The 23,448-nt window shown below is 33.9% G+C and overlaps 4 protein-coding genes across 4 annotated transcripts; all 4 read left to right on the top strand.

The window, feature by feature from the left end:
- Positions 1-569: 569 nt before the first annotated feature.
- LOC133698653 (eukaryotic translation initiation factor 4B3-like) lies at positions 570-3,063 on the top strand. The gene is made up of 2 exons (XM_062121655.1): positions 570-1,758; positions 2,731-3,063. Exons 1-2 carry the CDS (start codon positions 662-664, stop codon positions 2,804-2,806), a joined length of 1,173 nt encoding a protein of 390 aa, XP_061977639.1. The 5' UTR covers positions 570-661; the 3' UTR covers positions 2,807-3,063.
- Positions 3,064-5,120: 2,057 nt separating this feature from the next.
- LOC133698654 (uncharacterized) lies at positions 5,121-6,586 on the top strand. Its single transcript, XM_062121656.1, has 3 exons — positions 5,121-5,373; positions 5,467-5,920; positions 6,045-6,586. Exons 1-3 carry the CDS (start codon positions 5,223-5,225, stop codon positions 6,394-6,396), a joined length of 957 nt encoding a protein of 318 aa, XP_061977640.1. The 5' UTR covers positions 5,121-5,222; the 3' UTR covers positions 6,397-6,586.
- An 813-nt stretch (positions 6,587-7,399) lies between these two features.
- LOC133700005 (probable amidase At4g34880) lies at positions 7,400-10,573 on the top strand. Its single transcript, XM_062123555.1, has 5 exons — positions 7,400-8,079; positions 8,549-8,763; positions 9,124-9,366; positions 9,465-9,663; positions 10,054-10,573. Exons 1-5 carry the CDS (start codon positions 7,531-7,533, stop codon positions 10,444-10,446), a joined length of 1,599 nt encoding a protein of 532 aa, XP_061979539.1. The 5' UTR covers positions 7,400-7,530; the 3' UTR covers positions 10,447-10,573.
- A 5,107-nt stretch (positions 10,574-15,680) lies between these two features.
- Positions 15,681-17,903, top strand: LOC133699414 (probable amidase At4g34880). The gene is made up of 5 exons (XM_062122650.1): positions 15,681-16,316; positions 16,458-16,672; positions 16,861-17,124; positions 17,209-17,407; positions 17,511-17,903. The coding sequence occupies exons 1-5, from the start codon at positions 15,681-15,683 to the stop codon at positions 17,901-17,903; spliced, it is 1,707 nt and encodes a 568-aa protein (XP_061978634.1).
- The last annotated feature ends 5,545 nt before the right edge of the window (positions 17,904-23,448 follow it).

Genomic DNA, 23,448 nt, shown 5'->3' with positions numbered 1-23,448 from the left:
ATCTTCGTAGCCATTGATCAAAGATCTTAAAGAAGCATTGGAGTAAAAAGAAATAAAAAAAAAAAGCTAGGAAAGATTAAACACTTGATGTGTCCCAGATTAACATTATTTTAATATTTTTCAAAGATACATGTAAAATATTTTATATTTTTTTCTATCTATAAATTTACATGATTTTTTTAATTTATATATCTATACTCATAAAATGAATCTGACCTATCAATTATATATGTGTGTGTGTGTGTATATATATATATATATTAAAAATGTATTAATTTACGACTGTTTTACGCGGTAAAAATACTTCCTTGGTTTGGTTAAGTAATTATGTACTATGCACAAATTTAAATAATGAAATTATAAAAAATAAATATCTTTAAAAAATATAAAAAATAATGTACTTATAAAAAAACAACTATTTTTAAGAGTTTAGATTTTATTGAAAAATACACGTAATATTTCTAAAACTATGAACTAATCCCCACCATCAAATACTCAAAGAGTCTCCAACACCCATTCTCCACTGTCCGATCAAATCCACCCCCTTCAGCCCATTATATTCCCCTCTCTGCTGCCAACGCACGCAATCTTAAATCCTCAAAACCAAAACCTCTTCAGAGAGACCACAAGTATCTGAGCGAAAAACAGCAGCAACACCATCATGGCGGAAAAAGCTTCTTCTCCTTGGGGCAAACCCGGCGCGTGGGCCTTAGACGCCGAAGAACACGAAGCTGAACTCCAACAAGAACAACAGAATTCCCAACGAGCACCCACTGAACCACTCGGTGGCACCGCTGAATTCCCTTCTTTAGCCGCCGCCACTAAACAACCCAAAAAGAAAAAAAACAAAACCCTCACTTTAGCTGAACTTTCTAATTATCCATCGGCTAAGCAAAGTCATGAGCCTGATCTCCTCAATCTCCCAACTAGACCCCGCGAACGCTCCGCTGAAGAGCTCGACCGGGCCCGCATCGGCGGCGGGTTTAAATCGTATGGTTTGAATTATCGTAACGGAGGGGAAGAGTCTAATTCGAGGTGGGGTGGTGGTGGTGGTGGTGGTAATGGGAATTCTAGGGTTTCTAATAGGGAGTCGAGCAGGGAATTTGCTCCGTCGCGAGCAGATGAGATTGATGATTGGTCGAAAACGAAGAAATCCCCGGTGGGGAGTGGGTATGAGAGGAGGGATAGGGATAGGGAGAGGGGATCTTCTTTTTTCGATTCTCAGTCTAAGGCTGATGAATCAGAGAACTGGGTTTCTAATAAGACAGCGAATGATGGGCCAAGGAGATTTGGTGGAGTGAATAATGGTGGATATGAGAGGAGAGGGAGTTTTGATTCCTTATCGAGAGAAAGACATGGGTTTAGTGGTGGTATTGGTGCTGCTGCCGATTCGGATAATTGGGGGAGGAAGAAAGATGAGAGTCTTAACAATGGTAGTGCTGGTGAGAGGCCGAAACTGAAGTTGCAGCCAAAAACTTTTCCAGTGAGTAATGGGAATGAGGTGGCGGGGAAACCTAAAGGGCCAAGTCCGTTTGGAGATGCAAGGCCAAGAGAGGAGGTGTTGAAGGAGAAAGGGATGGATTATAAGGAGATTGATGAGAAGTTGGAGGCCGTGAAAATTAGCAGTGAGAGAAATAAGGATGTGGAGAGAGGGGATTCCTTTGGAAGAAAGGGATTTGGGATTATTGGTGGAGGTTCCGGTAACGAGAGAAGTTGGAGGAAGCCTGATGTTACCGATTCTGGTTCGCGTCCACAGAGGTTTGTTTTACAAGCTCTTTGATTGATTTGTTGGCTGATTAGTGATTTGTATTTAGATCTCTTTTGCTTAGGAGATGTCAGTCTAGTTTAGATGGTATATTTGATTTTCTTTCGTGCGCGGTGTATTATTTGTCTACTGGGGTAGAATTGGAGTTGATCATCTTAATTATGAGGGATTATCTTGATTACGAGGGAGGTAATTGTATCTCTTGAATTGTGCGTGCTTAGGGAATACTACCTGAGGATTATTTACTAACTCTGTCGGTAGTTATCTTAACCTGATAAGATAGCTCGTTATGGTTATATTGTCGTCTTGGTTTTTGAGAGCTGTTGTGCTCTTCCAATATTTTAATACGCTATGTGAATCTGATTAGATAATGCCTCGTGCTGTTCTCCTGTCCTGCCTTGCTAAGTTGGAACAAAGCTACTGAACTTTATGTGATTGCTTTTATCTTAAAACTGATTCTCTTTGTAACTTGAGAGAAGTCATTGAGATTGTTGTGCGAATTACAAGTCTTGATTTCTGATATGGGAAATCATGTATGAATCAAGGGAATCTTTTATTCCTAAGAACTTGGATTACGCATGCATCTGAATTGGCCTTACTTTTGATTTCATGATAAAGTGGTTGATATATTTGCTTTATCACGACTCACTCAGGATATTCTAGTCATGCCAGGTATGTTGGATGGATTTCTTGCTTCCTAAAATTGTTTCTACATATTAACTGGTGTTAGCATATCAGACAACAAAATCTACTGGAAAAGTACTTCGCCTATTATATGGTTTCTGTTTCCAGTGTTTGTTTGATTATAGCTGTTGTCCGACACAAATTATATTGAATGAGAGCTATTTCAAATCAAATGTGAAAGTTTAGAGCTTTAGGTATTATCTTATCATGTCATTGATTATGTAGGAATTGCCCTGTAATGAACTGCTTAATTTTGTGAAATTAATGTTTGTTTGATGCAGTTCTGGGACAACTGAGAATGGAAGCATTGCTGAGGATGGGCCTGCCATTGAAGATGCAGCTGCTGAAGGAAATTGAAGATGAATTTTTGCAAATTAAAAAGCTGAGGATTGAGAAAAAGAAAAGAGTAGGAACATTTTATTTATTGGTAGTCCAAGGTCTTCTGTTTTGTCCAATTGTATCCATGCGAGTTATGCCGTGACTCATATTACTCTTGAACACGATGTTAAGACAATTTTGGTAGGCATACAAGTAATTGACTCTGGTTTGCCACTTTAGCTTGTTTTATAGCTGGGATTGAACTTCAGGATTATGTGTTATTACATTACTGCTTATTCGTTCTTTTTTTCCCCCTTTCTATTCATTCTTAGTGCTGATTTTGATTACTGGAAATCTGTCTGCGGGTGCAATGGCACTCGTGATTTTTCTCATCGTCTATATTTCTAGTACCTTAAATGAACAAGGCATTCATTTTTCACTAGTCCCATGTAAGACCGGTGATATTATAACGCATTTTTTCTAGATCTGTCTTGATTATACTATGACAGAACTGCAGCTGTGAATTCTGTTGTTAGAGGTTTTAGGGCTTCTTAACTGGTTAAAAGTGAGATGCACGAATGACATTGACATGCTGAAAATAAGCTCAAGTTTGATTGTTCTTTTGCCTCTGGTAGAGGTACGTCTTAGAGACCTTGGATTCTCCAGCTTCTCCAGCTAAAAATGGACGTGTATAGTATTTGGATGAGTTCTACTACAGAGCGTGGGCACGCAGAAAAGGAGTGCTGGCGTCCATATCAACTAGGACACTTCTTGATCATATGTCAAACACACATCGGAGCTTGTTCTAGACAGAAAACGGGTCATTTAGAATCATATGATCTTATCTCTAAATTAGCAAGTGCAGAGAGATCGAACAAAGACTAAAGATGAAAATTCCAAGTTGTGGGGTGTTTCGAATTGTTGAACCCGCCCACCACTGCCAATTTTATTCCTCAAAGAAAGGCCGCATATGAGACTGTCGATGCTTGCTTCTGAGGTTTCTCCACCTTGCGGTCAAAATAGATCGCGTGGGACGTCCACAGCTCCATAAAATAATGAATCGTATTCCAAGTTTGTGGAGACAGGGACACGGGATTGTATGCGGGCAGGGCCTTTACAATAAAGGGCAAAGCTAGTTTGCAAGATGAAAGTTGGCACGCACGAGTCCTCTCAGGCACATATGACAAAGGTAAAGGCCTGTTGAACAAGATAGAAAATTTTGGCATCAATACGGCGGCATCCAATGCAATGTAACTGCGTTGTAGTTGAAAAGAAAAGGGAAATGGCTTTCCTCTACATTGGCACGAGGGTATATTGCACAACTCAATCAATGCTTCTGTCTACTTTAACGGCTAGCTAACATCTTCCTCCACCGCCAAGAGTGTCAGAAGATAACGTCCGTGTAGCTTACCACGTATCAAGTGTCTATAATGTAAGTGATTCTGCCATGAATGAGTTAGGTAAGGACGGCTAGAATGCCACTCAGTTAGAGGAGGGTATTGAATGCATTTAAGTACAGAACTCTTTCTTCTCATCCCTTCTAAATTTACCACTGCTGGTTTTAAAATGGTGGTAGTTTTTGTTTTTCAAGTATTTTTTTGAATTGTTTTATTTTTAAAGAATTAAATTAATGTTTCTGAGCTCATGATAATAGTTGATTTTTAAAATATATTTTATTTAAAAATATATTAAAATAAAATTTATTTATAACATCAACATATTAAAATGACATAAAAAAATATATGTATATAAAAAATAATCATGTAGTATCTTGTTGAATTCAAACCCCAGATGATAAAGAGGACGCAAACTCACTTCCTAACAAACCAACTCCTCAAAGTTAAGTCCAATACTATGTAACACCATACACACACACACACACACGACACAACATAGTTCTATGTCATGATGATGATACGAGCGGTGGAGCTAGTATAGTAGAGCCTGGACTCCTGGGAGGTCCTCCCCTGAATATGGGTTCTAGGCATCATATTTGCTGGACTTCTAAGAGAACTTAATTGAGCTGGTTTCATTCTATATGATCCAACCAAAGCCTCAACAACATTAATCTTTCGAGTACCAGGATTAAACTCTCAACCGATCAAGTAGTTTCTCGGTAGATACTGTAAATTTGGACAACGAAGGTTCCAAATGGGAACTCCCAGAACATCAGAATCTGCGTGTAGCAATAAATCAGGGGACCTGCCCCCATGCCATATGACAAAGGTATCCTTTATCATCGCTAGTCTTAAATAGGCTGTCCGTACTACTACCTGTTCTCTTCGTTTAAATTGTTTTTTTTTTCAACATCTTATAAATACAGGCAGTTGGGGAGTTAATGACATCTCTCCTCATTTACTTCTTTTTCTTGACAATTGCTGCGGTGTTCATAACATCAAGCCTTTATATTCTTCTCCTTAAATCTTGGTTGTGTTTCCTGTATCTATCAAGGAACATGGATTGGTCACACAAACTTCTTTTCTGTGTTTTTCTTATTTTTGCTGCAGCCATTGGTGGAATTCAAGCTGATGCCACAGTCACCGGCACTGTCTTTTGTGACCAATGCAAGGATGGCCAAGTATCCCTTTTTGACTATCCCATTTATGGTGAGATGAAGATCCACTGCGGTCATCAGCTAAATTTCTTCTATCCACTTCCTTGTGTTTCCTAGTAATCATTTGACAATGTTGTTTCTGCAGGAATTAAAGTTACAATGACCTGTGCTGATGCTAGTGGTCAAATCACAATGTCAAGGGAAGAGACCACAAATTGGTTTGGAAACTATGTAATGACGTTTGATGGCAGCCCAGATTTGAGCAATTGTTATGCTCAGGTTTCAAGCAGTGGTCAGGGTTCAAATGCCTGTGGTGCAGCAGCTGGTCCTGCCCAAAAGCTTAGACTAACGTTCAGGATGTTTGATATGGAGTTTTACGCGGTGGATTCTTTGCTAACTGAGCCTTCAGCCTCCATGTCTTTTTGTCCAAGGTCTGTGAACCCAGTGCCTGCACCTGTAACACCTGTAACACCTGTAAGGCCTCCAGTAACTCCTACAACACCTCCCCCTGCTTTCAGGCTTCCTCGAATGCCTCCACTGCCTCCACTGCCTCCTATGTCACCAGTTCCCATCCTAGAAGCATCAGCATGTCCACACCAGTAAGTTCATTATCAAGGACTCATTGTTTTGGTTATTAGAAATTCATACCATTCCAATGGGACTTCAAATAGGGTAGACTTGCATGATCTATGTTTCCACTAACAAGAGCAAGTAATTCTTCAGGAGCTGGACTATGCCAGAGTACAAATGCTACTGGAGGGCAGTGAGTCCTGACATGAAGGTAGCTGTTGTCTTCGGGTTGCTCGCGGCTAGAAGATACGGAACAGATATGACATTATGGCAAGGCTTGCAAGGGAGAGGTGACCCGTACAGGACTCTCCTGAGGGAAGGAACAACTGCTCTCCTCAATTCCTATAACAGCATTGAGTTCCCTTACAATGCAATCAGTGTGGTCACACGCATGAACTGGGCCTTGATGGGTTCCCAAAGGAGTGTCCTCCTGACAGCTTTGAGATTCATGAGGGCAAATTCTGGTTATGGCAGAGTCACCTGCAAATTCAACACTTGCAAATGATGTATACGATTCATTGGCTTTTGTTTGTCCATTGGATATTTTCTATTCCTTCTATAATTATAGATTATAATGCACTATATTCCAATTCCTGTCTTGTTCTTCATGCTTGTTTAGTACAAGCACTGAGATTTGTATCGATTTATCAACTATTGATATTATCATATATATGATTATAATTCAGTTCTGAGAATGTTTCATTTTTAGATTATATGCTTCCAAAAAAAAGAGGAAAAAAAAGCCAATAATTACAAGTGATATTCCTTAAATTTGATACATCATAGATCCTCATAGCTTTTGTGAGGGATTGATTCTTAAATTGGGCATGTTTGTTTTTTAATGTAGTTAGTTTCCTATTAGTTAATGCTTTTAATCTTGATTCTTGAATTTAAATTCTTGTATTTATTAAATTTTAGTTGAACAATGATTTGAAGCTTGACTAAGATTGCTTTTATTTTTTATTTATTTTGACATGACTAAATCTGAGTAATTATATGAGCTGACACATAATTTAATTGTCCAGACCAAACACTACTAGATTTAACCTAATAAATTAAAAAAATCAAAAAATATTATTTTAAATAAAAATAATAATAATAAACTTAAGTTTGCATAGTTATGTACGGACAATAATAAGATCCTTCTTTAAATTCTATATCAATAAACTTAAGACTTGATGCTAAAAATGTCCATGGTCCCTATACTTCTTACAATTAGTAAAACCAAACCTATACTTTAAATTATCTTAAACCAACCCCTCCGTTCCAATTAAATGCAATTTAAGATCCTTCTTTGAATTATATTTATGAAGCAGCATTCATATAGACACGGTTTAAGAGGCTGAAATTAACTCTGATTTGAAGTGAAGGGATTGATTTGATTCGATTCAAAGTAAATGTCTTGATTAAAAACATACAATAAGTAGAAGGACTAAATTTGAATCTTACCCCAAAAATTACGCTAATCTAACGGCTCAACACTATTTCCTTGTGAAGTCAACGACCATTCCTTTCCCAATACTCACAAGCTCCAACAGTCAACACCAAGCTGCTCCTTAAATTTAACCAAATAAAGCACTCCATTCGATGCTCCATCCCTTCAATAGTTTGACTTTTGATCTTCAACTCTTGAACCAAAATGAAGATCCTCAGAAACCCAGCAAGGAGTCTCCCCTCTCTATCTCCATTAACGATTTTTCTACTTCTCCTTTTTGTCAACACAATAAAGGGTTCACCATTTTCAATCCAAGAAGCCACAATCCAAGAAATCCAACAAGCATTTGCTCAAAACAAACTAACTTCCAAACAACTAGTCAATTTCTACTTAGATAGAATCCAAGAACTGAACCCTTTACTTCACAGTGTACTAGAAGTCAATCCAGACGCATTAGAACAAGCTGGAAAGGCTGATGAAGAAAGGGAAATAAACAAGGGCAAGCGGTTCTTAGGGGACTTGCATGGGATTCCAGTGTTGTTGAAGGACAGTATAGGGACTAAAGATAAGTTGAACACAACTTGTGGGTCATATGCTTTGGTGGGATCAGAGGTTGCTCGTGATGCCCACGTGGTGGAGAAGTTGAGGAATGCTGGTGCTGTGATTCTAGGGAAGGCCAGTCTTAGTGAGTGGTATCATTGTAGGTCTTCTGACATTCCTAGTGCTTGGTGTGCTAGAGGTGGCCTAGCTAAGGTTAGTTTCTTTCTTTCTTTATTAATTTTGAGAAACATTAATGGCTGTGCAATTTGAGATTTTCCCTCTTAGAATTTTTAGATACTTATAATTGATAGTGGGAAAAAGGTTCCATATTGAGTAGCATTTGTTGATATTTTATGGCTTATAATTTATAACTCTTGCATTGGATTCCTGGTTTGGTGAAACATAAGGTACCAGTAGAGATTTTATTAAGTTCTTTCCAACCTGGCTCTGTTTGGTTATGAGTTATGACTTGTGTAGTGTTAAAAAAATAATGATATGAATACAATGTTATATTGTTATTAATTTGCATAATAATGGAATCATCAGCCTTTTGATTCATGTACTGATTTTGTTGTTTTGGATAAATGTGTTTCTTGTATTAATTCAATCAATTGGTGAATCAAACATTGCCATGTGTGATGATAAACATTAGACAAAACCAACACTTCGTGGAAATGTGCAGAATCCTTATGTCGAATCGGCAGATCCATGTGGTTCAAGCAGTGGATCAGCAATATCAGTGGCTGCAAATATGGTGGCAGTATCACTAGGGACGGAAACTGATGGTTCTATCATCTGCCCTGCTGATCACAACTCAGTTGTTGGGCTCAAGCCAACAGTTGGCCTCACTAGTCGGGCTGGTGTCATCCCAATTTCGCCCCGCCAGGACACCATTGGGTAAGCCAGCCAATTGTCACATTTCTTTTAATCTTGAAAACTTGTAATGATGAAGTCACAAGACAATCATTTTGGTTCTGTTGGCTAAACGCTGAAGGTATTAAGAATATATGAACCATCTTCCCTGTAGTTTCTTGTAATGGTACAATTGCAAGATGCAAGAATTCAGTGCTGGTCAGATAACATGCATATTTTGGATGCTGACATGCACACTTTACCTTTTCTTCCTGCAATCCTCTTTTGAAGAGAGAAACTCAGAAACAGATAGTGAGATCAACAGGTTGACTGTTAATGTAACTTTTCATTTACTTATTGAGTAGGTATTAACTGATGAATTTTTATACCAACAAAAAAATGAAGGCCTATATGCAGGACAGTGTCAGATGCAGTGTATGTGCTTGATGCAATTGTTGGTTTTGATCCAAGAGACTCTGAAGCAACAACCAAAGCTGCTGAGTTTATACCTGCTGGTGGTTACAAACAGTTTCTGAAGAAGGATGGGCTCAAAGGGAAGAGAGTGGGCATAGTGAGAAATCCATTTTTGGACTCCTTCAACGATTCAACTGTTATCTCAACACTCAACCACCATCTGGAAGTGTTAAGGTTAGTGTCAAGCAACAATGATGACAAGTACTACCAACATGGACAAATCACACACATCAATCTGACACTGATGCTTAAATTTGACTTGGATATTATAGGCAAGGTGGTGCGAATATAGTGGATAATCTTCAAATAGACAATATTGATGTCATTTTGGATCCATATCGAAGCGGCGAACTAATTGTAATGCTAGCTGAGTTCAAGCTCACAATCAAACAGTACCTTGAAGAACTAATAAAATCTCCTGTGAGGTCATTGGCAGACATCATCGCTTTCAACAACAATAATCCTGATCTGGTAAGTAGTTTCTATGATCATGCTTTACCAAAAAAATCAAATAGGCAGAAGAACTTAGCTCACTGTAGAACGTGGTTAAACCAATTTATAACATCCTTTGGCCCTTGATTTATTCTCTCCTATCAGCAAGGAGATCTCTCCATGCTTCACACCGAAAATGATGCATTGGAAATTCATCTGTCCAATTGCAAATTTATCATGCTGGGAGTTTTAGTTGAAACCATTAGGCGTTCAAGTGAACAATCCTATAAAAGATTTTTCGGTGATATAACCACATTTTATAAGTTGGGTCTTCAATTTTATAGCTGATTCCAATCAGTTTGGGATTGAGGCTTTGCTGTTGTTGTTGGTCTTTGATTTTAAGACATGGCATGCCATTGAGCACTGCAGGAAAGCATGAGCAAGTATGGTCAGGAACTACTCCTTGCTGCGGAGATGACAAATGGGCTTGGAGAGGAAGAGATGAAGGCAGTGAAGTTAATGGAACAACTATCAGAAGAAGGATTTGAAAAGATGATGAAAGAGAATGACTTGGATGCCATGCTGACACTTGGTGCGGATGTTTCTACAGTGCTAGCTATTGGAGGGTACCCTGCACTTACAGTCCCAGCTGGGTATGACAGCAAGGGAAAGCCATTTGGAATGTGTTTTGGAGGATTAAAGGGAATGGAACCAAAGCTGATTGAGGTTGCTTATGCTTTTGAGCAGGCTACGCTGTCTCGCAAGGCTCCTCTCTCCTTCTCTATGGACATGAAACAAAAACCCTGTCTCTCTAATTTATGATTTTCTTTTGCTGTATGAATGTAACAAAAAGATGCCGCTGCCTGTAGCATTGCATACATCAACTATCTCTCCCTTCCCCTTGTCTCTCGACTAGAATGAAAAGTTTCAACTTGTGAACTTCTTTCCACCTCTGACGCTGACTCTGAGTATGATATTGATTAGTTTCTTTAACTAATGAAGTAACTGACTGCTCCTTCCCAAGCAACTTGATAGTCTTGGAGTCAGGAGTGCTCCTTATCATAGTTATGACATGGCCTGGGGTTTGACTTGCCCATGGCTTCGGTTACAGGGTAGCCGGGTTAATTTACACGAGGACAGATTAACTCAATTTTTTAACCAAAACGGCCCGAACCAGGCACTGGGATGATAGCTATTTAAGAAAACATGACGCGGTTCCGAGGCCCGTGTACAAGCAAGTTTGATTATTATTATTTTTATTATTAACAATAACATCATCAGCAGGGAATATTTCTGGGCATGACCATTATGACAAGACATGTAAAATGACAAAAATTTCCATGGTTGCTCATTTTTCAAGGAAAAAAAAATAATGGTGACTTTCATATATTGGTTAAGCCCATAGCAATTTCTTCTCATAACACAGTATGTATTATTAAGAAATACTTTAAAAGTAGTGGGAAAATACAGTTCTTTTTCCTACTATTCATCAAAAAATAAATTATTATGGATTGTCATGGTGATTTATTTTTTTAGTTTATTTTTTTATTACACCTTTGTAGGCCTAAATTAATGGCCAAGTAAATCATATTTATTAAGGAATGGTAAGATTTAAAGATAGAGGACTAAGATGAAAAAAGCAGCAAAGAGAGATGATTTTTCTAAACTTTGGGCTAAACATATACTTTGGTCCTTAGACTTTTTAAATTATAAAATTTTAGTCTTTAATAATTTATAAAATTAAATTTTGATTCTAAACTTTATTTTTTTTTAATTTTTTATCCGTGGTTTTGAAATAAGAGAGAAAGTCATTGAATTATGATGGTAAAGAGAGAAAGTCTCGTTTGATACCAATTTCGGCCATGAAAACAGGTAGTTTTTGTGTGAATAGGTTGCTTTCAATGGAGAAAGTTTATACAAGGTGTTTTTTCTCCTTTAAACTTGTTTGGAATGATATATCTGGAAAAAAAATTAATTTGGGTTGATTTTGGATTTTGAAGTTAATTTCTAGGCTGTTAGAGGCCTTATATATGTTTTACAAGATGTTTGGGTGTTTTGTTGGTTTTTTTTAGTCGAAATATGATTGAAAATGAGTTTATCTTGGTTTGAAACAGACCAACCTGATTTTCTAGTGACTAGAGGCTACTGAAATTTGGGTCGTGCATAAGTTTTTTTCAAAAAATTAAAGGGTGGACAACCTATTATCTCCCCTTTAAAAAAAATGCAAAAAACAAATAAGGTCTAGGCGCGTGGGTTGCTCTAGGCCCACACACCTGGGCTTTTTTTATGGAGGCCCGAGAACTCTAGGTTTTCCTAACTTGGGAGACTGAGCTTTTTTTAGCTTGTTTCTTTTTCATTTTTATTCATTATAATTATATTTTTTGTTGTTTTTTCTTCTTTCAATTTCATCATTAATATTTGATTGATTATTAATCGAGCAATGTAATTTGTTTCAGTTTGATTTTCTTTTTTCAATTACTTTGATATTTTATTGGTTTTTAATTTTATAGGTGTTTATTTTATAAAAACAATTGTTGAACCCAATTATGTCCATGACCCGGGTCATAGATTTAACTAATTAACTTTGGCTATGTAGGAATTAAGCTTGATAAAAAAAATAGCTACATAAATAACTCTTGATTTATTTAACTAGATTTATGTATGAACTTTTTGAATTCCATTTAGGATTTTTTTTATATAGAAAAACATCATAAAATTCTATATATACACTTTTTTGAAGAAGAAAGAAAAAATATCCAACCTACTGTGAAACGCATGTCAAATAACTAATTAATATAAACTAAAACATGTGGAAAAAACATTGTAATTTTCCTCATAAAACACTATAATGCCTCCTCATATTTAGTTTTGACAATTAACGTTAACAAAAAGCTAAAACATGACTTTTTTTTTGTGTTGCTTGAACACATGGTTTTCTTTTTTTCTTTTTTTATGTTATGAGCTTTTTTAAAAAAGACTTTTGTTGATTTTTTTTTTAATATTGTGATGATTGAGAATTTATCTTTGTAATTTGTTTCCTTTTATTTTATCTTTCTCAGAGATCAACGTTGTTTGCTGGTTTGTCAAGGTAAACCAGAGTTTGGTGGGGTATCTTTTTTTTTTAATTGAACTTGACTATTTTATAGTCCATTTTTCTTTTTCATATAGTTAAAGAAATAGTTTTTGATAAAAATCATGTTATTAAACTTTATAAAGTAACAAAAATTAAAGGTGTATGGAAACCATTGTTCACCCATATCCATTGCACTGTGGATTACAATAATAATACATAGTGTTTTGTTTTCCTTTTTTTTTTCTTTCTTGTTATGATTTTTTATAAAAAAAATTGTTTTTGTCCATTTCATCTTTTTAAAATTGAGATGGTTAAGAATTTAACTTCATAATTTATTTATTTTTATTTTTTTATTATTTATATAAGATTAGTGTGATTTGTAGATTTATTAGGGTAACTCAGGTGGTCCTAATTTACGGATTTTGTGCAGTGTTTTTTTTTATTGAACTTAACTTTTTTCTTTTTTTTTTCTTATATAGTTAAAAAAATTTAGTTTAGGAGAAAATTCATATTTTAGAACTTTTTAAAGTCTATTGATATGTTTACAAGTTTAGTTGGTTGACCTGATTTGCGGGTTTGATAAGTTTAACTTTTTTTTAATTTCATCCTTAGATATTGAGTTAATTGAGAATCTAGTCTCATAATCGGTTTTGTTTTATCTTTTATGAGGTTATCGAGATCTCAAAAAAACATCTTGGTATTGAGTTGGTATTTGATTTCACAATTGTTTATTTTTATTATCATATAGTTAAATAAAAAAATTATTTTTTTTAAAACAAATTATAAGTCCAGTGGAGTCCATAACCCGATTCATAGGTTTGATGTGCTAGCCCGGGTTACCTGATTCATAGGTTTGGAGAGTTTACCCATCAACCAGATATGGTTTTTTTTGGTGTTTTAATTGTTTTTAAATTATTTTCTTCAATTTGATCCTTCAATATTAGATTGGTGGGGAAATAGATTGCATGATTAATTTTTTTTGCTTTCTATATGTATAATTGTTTCAAATAAATATCTATTTTTAGATTAGTAATTAATTTTGTAAACATCTATTTTTATCATATAATTAAATAAAAATAAAATTTATAACCCAATAGATTCCATGACCTGGGTCGCGGGGAGATCGAGATCGATCCAATTTGTCATTGTCTCAATATTGTTTTTAGAAGTTGTCATCTTGAAGTTTTTTTAAAAGCTAAATCATGTTTTTACCGATCATTAATGTTGCATTTGGACCCATTAAATCTATTAATTTAATTTGAGCTAACTCCCACACAATTTAATCGGAAACTCGAGTAAGACAAAAAGTTGAGTTGAGAGGTTTTAAAATTGACTCAATTGGTTAGGTTTAATAACATCGTTAAAAAATTCTTAGCTCTCTTAATATTTTTTCACATTTTAAAAAAATTGGTTCACCCTGCGACGGAGCGTGGGCCAATAGACTAGTAGTTTAAACTAAAAGAGGTGGTGCTTTTACTGTGCACCCCTATACATATCACTATTCATTTCAATAATTTTTTTTCCTTCTAAATCTATATTTCTTTTTCTAATTTTATACTTTAATATTTAGTTTATTGAAGATTAAGTTTCGTAATTTATTATGTTTTGCTTTATACGTTGTTGGCTTAGTCTCATAATCCGTTTAACAAGTTTGGCGAGTTGACACTAATTTTGTTTTTTTTAATTGATATTTTTTTTTTAATTTCTTCCTTCAACATTGAGTTAATTGGGAATTAAGCTTCATAATTTATTTTAGTTTGTTTTCTATAAGGTTATCTCAATCTCATGACCTGAGTCGCGGGTTTGATGGGTTAACCCAAATGACTAGAGTTTATTTTGTCTTTTTTTAATTGGTATTTTTTTTTCTATTTCATTCTTTAGTATTAAATTTATTATGAATTAGGCTTTGTGATTTATTTTGGTTTATTTTTTATGAGGTTATTTTAATCTTATGACTTGGGTCATGTGTTTTGTGAGTTAACATGAGTAGACTTAGATTGTTTTATTATGTCCTATTTTTAGATTGATTTTTTTTTTTCATTTTCAACCTTTAACAATGAGTTTATTGAAAATTGAGCTTCATAATTTTATTTTTATTTTTTTATGGGGTTATCACAATCTAATAACAATGGTTGTGAGTTTGACAGATTAATTCGGGTTGACTCAGGTTTGTTTTTGTTCACTTTCTATGAGATTATCCCGATCTCATAATCTGAATTATGAGTTTGAAAGGTTAACTCAAATATTTTTTTTAATTGCATTCTTCAACATTGAGTTGATTGAGAATTGAGTTTTCATAATTTGTTTTGATTTGCTTTATATGGTGTTATCATGATTTTATGATTCAGGTCGTGAATTTGATAGGTTAACCCAAGTTGACTTGGATCGATCAAATATATTACCATTTTAATATTATTTTAAAAAATGAAGTTTGAATTTTTGTTAATCAAACCACGTTTTTACCATGGATTGCCTTTAGATCTATCAAGTTGATTAGGTAACATCAGATCAACCTCTATGTTGTTTTAAATAAATATTTACTAGAAAAATATTAATAATACCTGGATGTTTTAAAAAAATTTGATCCGACCCGCGGTGTAGCGCGAGTCAATAATCTAGTCTACGTCTATAATAATTTATAGAAATTTGCATTTAAAAAAATGAAAAAAATAGAGTAACTTGTACATTATGAATAACTTGATATTAAAATATTTTATTTATTTATTTATCTCATATATATATTTTTTAAAAAAGTTCCCCCGGTGCAAAATGACCAACCATACACGGCAACCATTGTCGACTTCTAAGCATTGTACTCATGATCATTTCAACCTAGTCGCCTTTACTCATGATCACTACGGCTAGTCGGATTTTGCAATCAATGGCCACTACACTCCGACGCAAGCTGATTCGTGAGGTTTTTAGATAAGCACGATAATTTTCACCAATTTTTTCTTTGCGTAGGATGTTTCATGGTCAAGAAATGATAACAGCTCGCAGGTTCATTCCATTCAGGTTCACTGTACATATTCCTTGTTCATATCAAGAACCAAAAGGAATGTATAAATTGCGTCTGTCAGTTGCGATTTTCCATCACGATTTAGATATGGCTGCCTTTACACCTCTGAATTTTTCACTAATTATTGTTCTTTTAGTCATAGCAAGCAACGCATTCTCAATAAAAGAAGCAAGCATAGATGATCTCCAGCTTGCTTTTAAGCAGAACAAACTTACCTCAAGGAAACTTGTTAAGTTCTATATTAAAGAAGTTGACAGACTCAATCCAGTCCTTAAAGGGGTTCTAGAAGTAAACCCTGATGCACTCTTACAAGCTAATCAGGCTGACTACGAGCGCAGGATTAAGGCACCAGGTTCATCAGTTGGTTTGCATGGCATTCCTATTCTTCTCAAAGATCTAATTGCGACCAAGGATAAGATGAACAACACGGCGGGATCTTTTGCACTTCTCGGATCAGTTGTGCCTCGCGATGCAGGTGTTGTCATGAAGTTAAGGAAAGCTGGAGCTATTATATTTGGAAAAGCTAGCATGACTGAGTGGGCTGCTTTTAGGTCTCTTACACTTCCTAATGGCTTTAGTCCTAGAGGTGGCCAGGGAAAGGCAAGATCCTTGTGAAAGTAGCTTTCTCAAAAATTTCTTCATGTTTTATTGATTTGTTATTCCCATTGCTATATAACGAGTGTGACATTACACTAGATTGCAAGCCATGGTAACATTCTAGTGTTCTGAAACTTTTTGCAGAAACCTTATAATCTATCAGCACATCCTTGGGGATCAAGCAGTGGGTCAGCAATATCAGTAGCGGCAAATATGGTAGCAGTTTCACTAGGTACCGAGACTGATGGCTCCGTCTTATGTCCGTCCAATGCAAACTCAGTGGTGGGTATAAAACCAACAGTAGGTCTCACCAGCCGTGCTGGAGTTATCACAATTTCTCCTAGACAGGACACCATTGGGTAGGTGATTGTATTATATTATTCGAATCATACTATTAAGTTTTCAGGGCTGAAAAAGCCGATCCTTTGCCCAATATTTAGTCCAAAATGGCTACTGTTCTAAATCTATGAAACCTGCTATTACCTTAACTCTCTGCAATTAGTCTTTCTATCAACATATTGTCATTCCTCGGCTCTGGATGGGACAGGCCTCTCTGCAGGACAGTATCGGATGCTGTTCATGTTCTTGATGCCATTGTAGTTGTTGATTCCAACGATAATGAAACCAAAGCAGCATCAAAGTATATTCCGTGTGGTGGGTACAAACAATATCTGAAGCCTAATGGGGTCAAAGGGAAGAGACTTGGAATAGTAAGGAATCCGTTCTTGAGTTTTGTCAGTGAACCTGAGAGTCAAGCTTTTGAGAACCATCTCCAGACACTAAGGAAACCAAACAAACTTCAAGAACTAATGTAATAATATGCTATCCAGCACAATTTTGATGTGTAGTACAAGAATATTTGATAAGATGATGCAAAATTTATCTGCAAATGAAGACAAGAAGGTGCAGTTTTACTAGACAACTTGGAAATAGCCAACATCAGTACTATCTTAAATTTTGCCGCGAGTGGTGAAGCAACAGCATTGCTTGCTGAGTTTAAAATATCTCTAAATGCATACCTGAAAGAGCTGGTGTCTTCCCAAGTGCGAACCTTAGCCGATATTATAGCATTCAACCAGCAATTTGCAGATTTGGTGAGTGTCCAAAATGAAAACAGCTTCCTTTCATACGTGCAAGTTGCAATGATCTCCGTTCAATAAACTTAATATGCTAATACATTCTCGAATCTTTACGCAGGAATATCTCAGCGAATATGGACAAGACATCTTTCTAGGAGCTCAGGCGACAGATGGAATCGGCAACGCAGAGAATGCTGCATTGTCAAATTTAGCAGAACTTACAAGAAATGGATTTCAGAAGCTGATGAAAGATAATAAGCTGGATGCCTTGGTGACACCTGGTTCATTTGTTTCTCCTGTCCTAGCAATTGGAGGATTCCCAGGAATCAATGTCCCTTCAGGTTATGATAATATGGGGGTGCCTTTCGGCATTAGCTTTGGAGGATTGAAGGGTACAGAACCAAAGCTGATTCATATTGCATTTGGCTTCGAGCAGGCTACTAAGATCCGGAAGCCTCCTACATTCAAATCAAAAGAAATAAATAATATCTTGGAAACCAATAAGCTGTAACTCAATCGCTACTTCCCTTTTCAACAAGACCTGGGTTAGAATCTTCTTGTAAAAAAGATAAAGAAAAAAATAAATGAGAAATCGATCCTGAGGTGTTGGTTAAGTGATATATAATGTCAAACAAACACAAGATTGAATAAAACAGCTTCCTTCCTGCTAAGCCCTTCTATATTAGTTTGACAGAACCAAAAAAGGTTTTTGCAGTGGAGACAAAAGGTCCATTCTCCTCATTGATATTGCGTTGAACACAAGCAGTTGGGATCAATATCAGGAACCCATTATTTTAGCATCATCTTAAAAATTAAGTTATTGATCATAGCGCTAGACAAAGCTAGCAATTCTTAGTAATATTTGTCGCTAGACAGAACAGTTTTATACACGAAGGATTGTCGTCTAAGCTCTGATTTTATTACTTGCCGTTGACATGCACCATGATCAGCCAATTTCTGCTTTGTTCTTGGTGTTTGCTTAGTTGTACGCTAGAAATGTTGCCTGCGCTCTGGCGTGGGCAAAACAATTTTTTATTTTTTATGTAAAAAAATGCTAGACTAAAAAAATTAAGTCTCTAGTTATTAGTTCAGATGATAATTTAAATAATATAAAAAAAATAACAACAATAAATAATTTGATAAAAAAACAATAAAAAAATCATATCTGAACTTATCTGGATTATTAAACAATCGAATGGTAACTTAATAGAAAGAAAATCATAAAAAAAATAAAACTTCAAGAAGAAGAAGAAGAAGAAAAAGAAGAAGAAGACATCAGCTTAAGAAAAGGAAAAAAAAAACCAAGAAAACCCAAAAAAACTTCATAAACCTGATCTAATCTTAAAAACTCGTAACTCGTTAAATCTTGGGCCCGAGTTCAATTAAGAAACTTAACTGTCAATCAATTTAATTTTGAAGGATGAAATAGTTGAAAAAATATTAATAAAAAAACTTGCAAAACCATAAAAAAAAAATTAAAAAAAAAAGAATGAGGATAAAATTTGAGAGAAAAACATCCAAGGAGAATGAAATCTCAAAAAAAAAAATTAAATAATCCAAAAAAGATAAATAACAATTAAAAAAATAAGTATCAAATTTGAAAGATTAAAAAATCATAGGGAATGAAATTAAAAAATATTTGTAATTTGATAGATGGTTTATAAATTAAAAATGTCAGGGAGTGAAATAGAAAGAAATTATCGAGGGCTAACCTAATAGAATTAAACCACAATAAACGATAAAAAAATAAGAAAATATTAGTTTCGAAAAATGAAGAAAATCAAGAAAAGTCAGCTAACCTTTTAAACCTAGTCTAATCGCTAAAATTTATAACCCGTAAAATTTTTTATCCGGATTCAATTAAGAACTCTAATTCTTAACCAATTTAATTTTGAAAGATGAGATTGGTAAAAAAAAAAATAAAAAAAAAACTGCAAAAGCAACAAAACTAATAAAGAAAAAAATTGATAGAAAAAAACCAAGGAGGATGCAATTTAAAAAATAATAAAAATGATGCAAAATAAAATAAATAACAACTAAAAGAATGAAGAATAAATTTTAAAGATTAAAAAAATCAAAGAGAGTGAAATTGAAAAAACCAAGCAAACTTGAGCAAATGTTCTAAACCTAGTCAAATTTTAAAAACATGTAACCCATGAAACCCTAAATCTGATTCCAATCAAGAAGTTTATTATGAGCCAATTTAAAAATATCAATTTTAAAAACTTGTCAAAGCAAAAAAAATAGCAATCAAAAGAATAAGAATTAAATTTGATAGAAAAAAAAACAAATGATGGTGAAATCATAGAATAAAATGATATATGATTTAAAATAAAAACTTATCAAGTCTAAAAAAAATAACAATCAAAAGGACAATGATTAAATTTGATAGGAAAAAAAGTAGAAGAGGGTGAAATCATAAAACAAAATCAATTTAAAAAATGATTCCAAATAAAAAAAATAGTAATCAAAAGATTAGGACCAAATTCTATAAATTATTCAAGATAAAAAAAATCATACTAAAAAGAAAAGAAACCAAATCTGAAGAACCAACATATTAAAGGGTTGTTTTTTTTAAGGGGTTGGCATGAAAATCTAGGTCGGGGGAGAGAGAAGAAGGGGAAGAAATGATCGTTGACACCAAACCTCCATGAATCTTGGAACACGCGTTGCCTCATCTAGTCAGAGGCGCTGAGACCTTTCTAATGTTGCCCTAGAAGGTGGTAGGGGTGAGCAAAAAAAACTAAAAAACCGAGAAAACCAGAAAAAAATAACAGAAAAAACTGAATCATGAAAAAAAAAAAGATTAGAATTTTGAATCTCGTGGATAAGCTAGTACATGCATCAAATCTCATTTAATATGGATACTATTTAGATGACCCGCGTGAAGCTGCGGGTCAATTTTTTTTGCATAAAAAATATCAAAAAAAGCTAAGATTTAAAAGTGTTAGGTCTTTCTACAAAACTATACCCAAGAGTCTTGGGTTTAGCTGCAACGTCTAACCCAAGAGTAATATTAATAATAACATTAAACTTGCATGACCCAAGTTTAAGTGGGTTTGCTACAATACCAGACCCAATAACCTCGGATGTGGGTTTGGCTGCAAAGTCGTATCATAAAAGTGTGATAATTAAATAAATTAAGTAAAAAGAAAAAAACATAGAAAAAAAAACCAACATGAAGAAAAAGAAAAAAATCCGAATTAACTGGGTTAACTCTTCAAACCAGGTTGCCCCGTCAAACATTGGATTTGTGTCGTGAAAGTTTGATAACTAAATAGAAAAAAAAAATTAACGGGTTACCCCAGAATTAATTAGGCTAACCCGTCAAACCCGAGATTCGTGTCATAAAAGTCTGATAATTAAATAGAAAAAATTTAATATTAAGAAAGTAAATTAAAAAAATAATTAAAAAAAAGCCAGAAAAAAACTAAAGGCATCAGCTTTTTCACTGTGGACTGCATTGTGCAGTCCACAATAAAATGCTTAAAAAGAAAAAGAAAAAGAAAAGGGAAAAAAACAAAAGCATAGTCACAGGTTGATTTTTTTTCTTGCATAAAAAATATAAAAAAGGCTAAGATCTAAGAATGTTAGGTCTTTTTGTAAAAATATACCTAAAAGCCTTGGGTCTAACTGCAACGCTTGACCTAAGAATAATATTTATAATATTAATAATAATATTAAACTTACATGACTCAAGTTTAAGTGAGTCTGACTGCAACACCAGATCCAAGAGTCTTGGATATGGATCTGGCTGCAAGATTGTGTCATAAAAGTATGATAATTAAATAGATTAATTAAAAAGAAAAAAAACCAACATGAAGAAAAAAATTAATGAAGAAAAAGAAAAAAATCTGAATTTACTGGGTTAACCCTTCAAATCAGGTTAACCCATCAAACTTGGGATTCATGTCATGAAAGTTTGATAACTAAATAGAAAAAAAAAGTTGATAGGTTAACCAAGAATTAACTCAGTTAACCCGTGAAACCAGGTTAACCAGTCATACCCGAGATATGTCTCATGAAAGTCTGATAATTAAATAGAAAGAAATTTAATATCAACAAACTAAATTAAACAAAAAAAATTAATTAAAAAGAAAAAAAAACTTCTTACCTTGTCGAACTAGGTTAACCCGTTAAACCCGGGATCCATGTCATAAAAGTCTGATAACTAAATAAAAAAATTAACATTAACAAAAGAAAAAAACAAATAAAAATGGACGGGTTAACCCAGAATTAACTGGGTTAACTCGTAAAACCAAGTTAACCCGTCAGACTTGGGATATGTGTCATGAAAGTCTGATAACTAAATAGAAAGAAATTTAACATTAACAAACTAAAGTAAACGAAAAAAAAGTAATTAAAAAGGAAAAAAACAAAACTCCGAGTTAACTCGTCCAACCAGATTAACCTTTTAACCTGATATCCTTGTCATGAAAGTCTGATAACTAAATAAAAAAAAAATTTAACATTAAAGAAAAAAAAGGACGGGTTAATCCAGAATTAACTGGGTTAAGCCGTGAAACCAAGTTAACTCGTGAAACTTGAGATATGTGTCATGAAAGTTTGATAACTAAATAGAAAGAAATTTAACATTAACAAACTAAAGTAAACAAAAAAAATTAATTAAAAAAATAAATCCGGGTTAACTTGTGAAACCAAGTTAACTTGTTAAACCCGGGATTAATGTCATAAAAGTCTGATAACTAAATTAAAAAAATATTAACATTAACAAACTAAATTAAACAAAAAAAATTTATTAAAAGAAAAAAAACAAAGAAAGAAAGAAAAAAGCTAAAGGCATCAAAAAAGAAAAAATGAAAAAAAATAGCTTAAACTAAATTAAACAAAATTTTTTTATTAAAAGATAAAAAACAAAGAAAGAAAGAAAAAAGCTAAAAGCATCAAAAAAGAAAAAAAAATGAAGAAAAATAGCTTAAAAAAAATTTAAAAATCAAAAAAAGAGAAAAAAATAATAGAAACAGCTCAGCTTTTCACTGTCGATTGCTACAATGAAAAGTTGAGCAGTTTTAGTATATTTCTAATATCAACTATTGCCAGAATATCTTAAATCTTAATAACATGCTTAAGAGGGAAAATAGATGAATCATGGATGATTAAGAATGATTTCCTTAAGAACTTGAAAACATGAAAAAAATAGTGATTTCCATATATTAAGATGATTTAGATTAACAAAGATCAAATACTCTTTAAAATTCTACTATTTGTCTAATTATCCACTTAAACTAGCTAGAAATAAAAATAAAAAAAATACCTTTTAAACTAAGGATTCCTAAAGCAATCTAAATCCACTTGAATTAAGGATTCGAAAAGCAATTTAAATACACTTAAACTTAGGTTTCGTAACTTTATTAGGATTTTCATCGCTCTTGACGAACGTTTAAGATCCCAACTAATCTTTTTCAACCTCGACTATTATAAATATAGTTCCTTGGCTAATCTACCCCGATAGAATCAATACAAATTTGAGATGGGTGATAGCAAAACGATTACTCAGCCACCAGGTTGAAATATTGATATCACAAAGCAGGAGTTTAGAGGTTACAACTTATCTTGATGTGATTGGGGTGTGAGGTAATTTCTTCTATTTGTTAAACCTCTAGATGAAACATGTGTTAATTTAATATGTCATATAGCTAATCGGTTAGTTACACATGGTATTATTATATTCATGTAAATACATATTTATTAATAATAAAAGCTTAATTTATCTTTAATATTCATATGATATTAGATTAATGAATCTAGAGTAAAAATAAAGTTCATGAGAAAAAAATGTTTTGCAAAGAAAATTATAAAGTTGTTATAATTATAAGGTTCCTATTATATCAAAGCATTGTTCCTAAAATTTTTATAGTCGATGCTCTCTTACATACTAGACATTCATTGGAGTCATAAAGACTGACATATATTATGTTCTTTTTTTTATGAAATGAAGCAGTTGTTTTCACAAGCTAAGGTATAAGGAATACTTGAAACTAATATGCAGGTACTTGTCATAAGACATGTACACTGAACTAAACCGCATAAGAATT

This window comes from Populus nigra, chromosome 7 (genome assembly GCF_951802175.1).
Source record: "Populus nigra chromosome 7, ddPopNigr1.1, whole genome shotgun sequence".
Taxonomy (NCBI): Eukaryota; Viridiplantae; Streptophyta; class Magnoliopsida; order Malpighiales; family Salicaceae; genus Populus; species Populus nigra.
The sequence above is the reverse complement of the archived record's forward strand: the minus strand, read 5'-3'. Positions and strand labels throughout refer to the sequence as shown.